At 32.7% G+C, this 5,486-nt stretch overlaps 1 protein-coding gene across 1 annotated transcript; it reads left to right on the top strand.

The window, feature by feature from the left end:
- The first annotated feature begins 1,078 nt into the window (after nucleotides 1-1,078).
- On the top strand, nucleotides 1,079-2,743 carry LOC134710753 (uncharacterized). The gene has a single exon (XM_063571149.1). It carries the CDS (start codon nucleotides 1,079-1,081, stop codon nucleotides 2,741-2,743), a length of 1,665 nt encoding a protein of 554 aa, XP_063427219.1.
- The last annotated feature ends 2,743 nt before the right edge of the window (nucleotides 2,744-5,486 follow it).

Genomic DNA, 5,486 nt, shown 5'->3' with positions numbered 1-5,486 from the left:
CTGTGTTAAACTGGCATTTTAATTCAAGAAAACCTAGAGGTATTGAAAACGATTAATACTTACATTAATCATGTAATGATATAAACTCAGAAAACTATCGATATAGTACAGATAAGTTATATGTTATCCGTTAAGAATTTTTGCCTGTTTATATCAATATGTTATGTATTATCTGCTTTATCAGTACTTGTTTACACATATGCTTAAAGTGCATCATCAATTACATTCCCTTATATCGAATTTCTTATACTTTGCCAAAATCACGATTTTACCATGCTTTTTCCCCAAAAAATACAGGTCCTGTATATTTTTTGGGGAAAAAGCATGGTAAAATCGTGATTTTGGCAAAGTATAAGGTAGTAAAAAGTATGGGTCATCGTGCTATATTTCGACCTGCTAGTCGTGCAAAATGTCACCATCATTCCAGTATTGATATTTTACCATAAGAGTTATATATCACCTCAGATATATGGCTACATTGACAATTGGATTATAAAAACTCTCATATTTGGTATTTGTTTGTGCATCTTGGATTTTCCAATACACGTAAATCACTTATTATTTTTATATGAATGAACATTCTTACACATAAATTGCAAATCTGTCTCAAAATTTCCAGATTAAGGCAAATTGTCATGTGCACTGCTATTGTATAATCTTAGATGGCGATATACAGTGAATCTACATTAACTAGGCTTTGGTGTGGCTGTGGCTTCAGATCATAAACTGATTTAGCTATATCAATTCAATTTCATTTCTTTATTAACACTCAGACAAAAAATATGTGTTTCATGAGGACAAATTACCTATCAAACACAATAAATGACAGAATAGACAGGAAACTAATAACAAAAGTGTACTTTCTCAAGATCATAAAACTTGCATATCTATATATGATCGTCAAAATTATTTGTATATCTCAATTATATATATAAAAAAAAACATGGTAATAAATTGCTTTGCTCATTATGTGTCCTCCTAATTAGAATAAAATATCTTTACATTTCGTCTTTTGAATTATAAGAATATTTGAATTATAAGAATATACAAACAAGTATAATTTTACAGATTGTACACCATGTCGGATTTGATACTTTGTGGTCCATGTGGCTATGCTGAAAATAATGAAAAGGCAGAGAAGTGGTGTACAGTTTGTGAAGAGGGGTTATGTGCAGATTGTGAGAAAGTCCACAAATCTATCAAAACAACACGGAATCATAGGCTTATATCCACCGAAGACTACCGGCAGATAGAAAATATTTCTGTTAATCTAAACTGTGAGGATCATGACAAACGATTTGAACTTTATTGTAAAACACATGATGTTGCAGTATGTTTAAGTTGCGTTCCAACTCATCATAGAACATGCTCTGACGTCATCCCTTTAGAAAAAGCTGCTGCAAATGCAAAGCAATCAACTGCATTAGCTGATTTGGAGGACACTTTAACCTTGACAATACAAAATCTTGAACAAATCATTGCAGACCGTGATTCTGCATCGAAGAAGTTAGAAAATCAGAAGAAAACCATCAAAAATGCCATCAATGCTACACGAGCAAGAATAATGGACAAGTTAGCCGATTTAGAACAAAAACTACTTTCCGAATTAGACACGAAACATCGTGATTGTAAATCCGAAGAAGGCAAACTTCTTACCAGTTTAAATAATTCCGAACGGGATTTGAGTTGTCTGAGAGAGCAAACTTCGCAATTGAAATCATTCGCGTCCGACATTCAACTTTTCCTAGGAACGCGAAAGATCAATAAAGCGGTGTACAGAGAAGTAGAATCCGTCAAAGAAAGAATCAAGTGCTTCAAGAATTATGAAATGAACTTAACGTTAAATCCATCTATAATGGCGTTAATGAATGAGTTAGATCAGTTCGGAAAAATATCGGTTAGGACAACTACAACTAATTTGCCATTCAAAGAAGCAAAAGTAGACCAAGCCCAGATAGAGCTCCGAGTGTCTGATATGAAAAACATTAATAATGTCCGTCTCCAGTTGTCCAATAAATTTAAAGTGAAAAAAGAAAAGTCCATGTGGCTGTCTGGGTGTGACATGTTACCAAATGGCAATTTGTTGATAGCTGATTATTACGGAAAGAGTGGTCTAAGAGAGTATAGTGAAGACGGTAAACATATCCATGACATTGCGTGCTCTTACTCACCGTTTGATTTAACAATCATAGACACTGACCGTATTGCTGTAACATATGGCAATGGTCAATACATAGAGATTTTAGATATGAAATACAATAGTGTTGAAAGGAAAGTCAAATTTAAAGACGACTGCTATGGAATATCATACCAGGACAATAAACTATTTATTATTATTGGTGGAATTGTAATAACAGATATTAGGGGTGTAATACTGAAAACATTAAACATTGGATGCGGATTATACTTGGAAACCACAAAAGATAGAATTTATCATACAAGTAATTTTTCTGCTACTGTAAATTGTATCTCCATGACAGGTGAGAAAATATGGGAACACACGAAGGAATCCCCTGTCGATCTGAGTGGCATTACCGTTGACGATTACCAAAATGTATTTGTTACTGATAAAGCGACGAATACCATAATCGCAATACAATATGACGGACGTAGCAGTAAAAAAATAGCTTCAAAAACTGACGGTTTAAGTAAACCAAATGCGTTACACTACAACAAAGACAAAAAAGTATTACTTTTGTGTAACTATGAAGATTGGGTCGTCTTATACAATCTTGTCGAGTAGTTTTATAAACTGAAAATAATTTTATATGCACAGTAATGTAATATCCATTTCAAGTTAAAAAGTAACGATATCATTTGAATAATTTGTGTTCCAAAAAAAAATGAGTTTGTACAAAATTCTCAGAAACGATCCTGAATATGTTTAATTGTCATTTGTTCCATGTTTGCATTGTGTTCTGATTCTTTGTGAATATTTTTTAGGGTAAATTTATTTCTGTTTGATGTGATGCTGTTGAAATCTTATTTTAAATGTCTGTTGTTTATACTGTATCTTTTCTTCGGTAATCTGTTATGTAATAAATCTTTTCAATATCTCTCGGCACCGACTAATGACACCTACAGTTTACAGGTAAAATGGATGGGTCGTCTCAAAGACAAAAAAAACATCCCGATTCTCATTGCGTAACATATTGGATTGGCGGTTATATACTGAGTTAACTATATATAGCTTCAGAATATATATTAACCAAATAAATAAATAAATATATATATATCTCTATCATATAATCTTCTTATTTTGTATGTATTTAGAAGAAATTTCATGTTGAATGATAAAAAAATTATACTGCAATCAGTATGCATCCCTTCAATTTAATGATTATGTGAGTCTTCACCAAATATTTGCCGCATGCTAGTAATGATCGTTGGTGTAATAGGTTTTATGAAATTTTTCAAAATTTGTAAAAAATAATTACTTTCAAGACCGTCCGTCCGTCCGTATCACACTTGTGAACACGACCAACTTGGTGTTTTTTTTCACCGAACTTCACCTTAGTTGATGTACATATTCAATTTCTGGAGCGAAAATCACATAATGATTGTTAAAGTGGAAGGAAAATATCACATCTATTTTTCATCGACGGACTTCTCCGCTTCAAGATATCTTGTGAGAGTTGATGTTTTTCCTTGATGAATTTAAAAAAATATATATAATTGACTTCTCGTTTCAAGGTTACAACATTTAAGAAGTGCATTTTTTTTTGGTACATAGTTGCGTATGATATTAAATTTATATTTTAAGTTGTTGGTTTATACTATAGAGTTTGTTTTAAACATTTCAAACTCTTTTTGGACAAGAAAACAACATACCTTGTCCCTCCGTCGTAATGTCCTTCCCCCGTTCCTGAAAATGACCTTTTGGTTTCTTACAAGAAGTTGATAAAATTGTGTTGATTTTTTTTATACTCTGCCATTGCTATATTTTGTTTAGTTTTCATCGGGTCAATATTTTTTTCTTTAGTTCAATTCCGGTATATAGTTTTGGTTATAGAATAAAAAAGAAAAATGTGCCAAAGAGACAACAACCCGACCATAGAGCAGACAACAGCAAAAGGTCAACAACTGGTCTTCAATTCAGCGAGAAATTCCCCAACCCGGGGGTGTCCTTCAGCTAGCCCCTTAACAAATATATATACTAGTTCAGTGACAATGAACGACATACTGAACTCCAATTTGTACACAAGAAACTAAAATTAAAAATCATTCAAGACCGGAGGCTCCTGACTGAGGACAGGCGCAAAAATGCAGAAAACTTAATCGAGTGATTGGTGAATACAGAATTGAAGTGGAACATCAAATTGGTGAATTGAAAAGTATTGAGGACATTATGGAGGCACTCAAGGCCAAAACTGACAGACATTGTGGAAACATGTGCTGCCCTTGTCAACAGACATAAAACATTGTTTGATTAAATATTTACTAAAATAAAAATTGCTTTGTCCTTTTCATTTTTCCAAATTTCAACAGGACAGCTAAAAGCTCAACGTCTTAAAACATGAAATGTGACTTAGATAAATAAAAAAATCCATGTCATTTGGACTCTGTAGGAAAGTTGTATCATTGTCAATGAAAGCAATAAAATCAATAATGATCTCCCTGTTTTAACTTTTGAGACGACCCCTCACATTTTACCTGTCGTAGTCGTTCTCAACTGTAGGTATCGAGAGATATTGAAAAGGTCTAATAGGGAAATGTGTGTTAACACCTGAGCAAACATCCAACCTCACATCTTCTTGCAAATTCTTTGACCTGACAATTAAACCATCCCGATGTAACTTTCTGCCCTATATTTTAATTTTGCTAATGAATTGTGTCAGTGACCAAAATCCTCAAATTCACACATAATGAGTTCATAGTAATTTCATAGTAATTTAACTAATTTAATTACCCCTGATTTCTTTCAGAACACACGATTTGAACTCATGATATGTAAAATTAAGGATTGAGTGCTCACATTATTATCAACCTCATTTTTCCTGCTATCACCTTTATTGTAAATAAAACTCCTGTGAAATACTGTGTAGCAATGCCATTGGTATCCATGTTTGAATTAAACATAAATCATAATTTAATTACAACTTTTATTTTATATATATACATCACAATTATAATTTGGCCCTTGGGGAAACTACTCAGCTAAAAAAAAATTTTTTTGGTCACATGCCTAAACCAAGAGCCTAGATATGTGCATACTGAAAAGTAGCAAAGTATAGACCCCTGGCTTGACATCGCACCGATCCAGTTGAAACGATGGTTAAAAATAAATGCATGAGGCTATCAATCCTAGAAATTTCATAAATGTCCATAACACAGATGGTAACAGCTGAGTGTCCCCAAGGATTTGTGAGGTAAGGTGGTACCTTCAATTAAGCCATGAACAAAAAAAAAGTAATAATAATAATATGATAATAACACAATATCAAAATCAATTGTCAAACAAAAACAAAATCATCCAAAATCTCTGT

Source organism: Mytilus trossulus, chromosome 3 (genome assembly GCF_036588685.1).
Source record: "Mytilus trossulus isolate FHL-02 chromosome 3, PNRI_Mtr1.1.1.hap1, whole genome shotgun sequence".
Classification (NCBI taxonomy): Eukaryota; Metazoa; Mollusca; class Bivalvia; order Mytilida; family Mytilidae; genus Mytilus; species Mytilus trossulus.
Note: the sequence above shows the minus strand (reverse complement) of the source record. Positions and strands in the feature narration are given on the sequence as shown.

Excerpts from the sequence above, each read along its gene's own strand:
- LOC134710753 (XM_063571149.1), top strand. The coding sequence starts at position 1,079 with ATGTCGGATTTGATACTTTGTGGTCCATGTGGCTATGCTGAAAATAAT.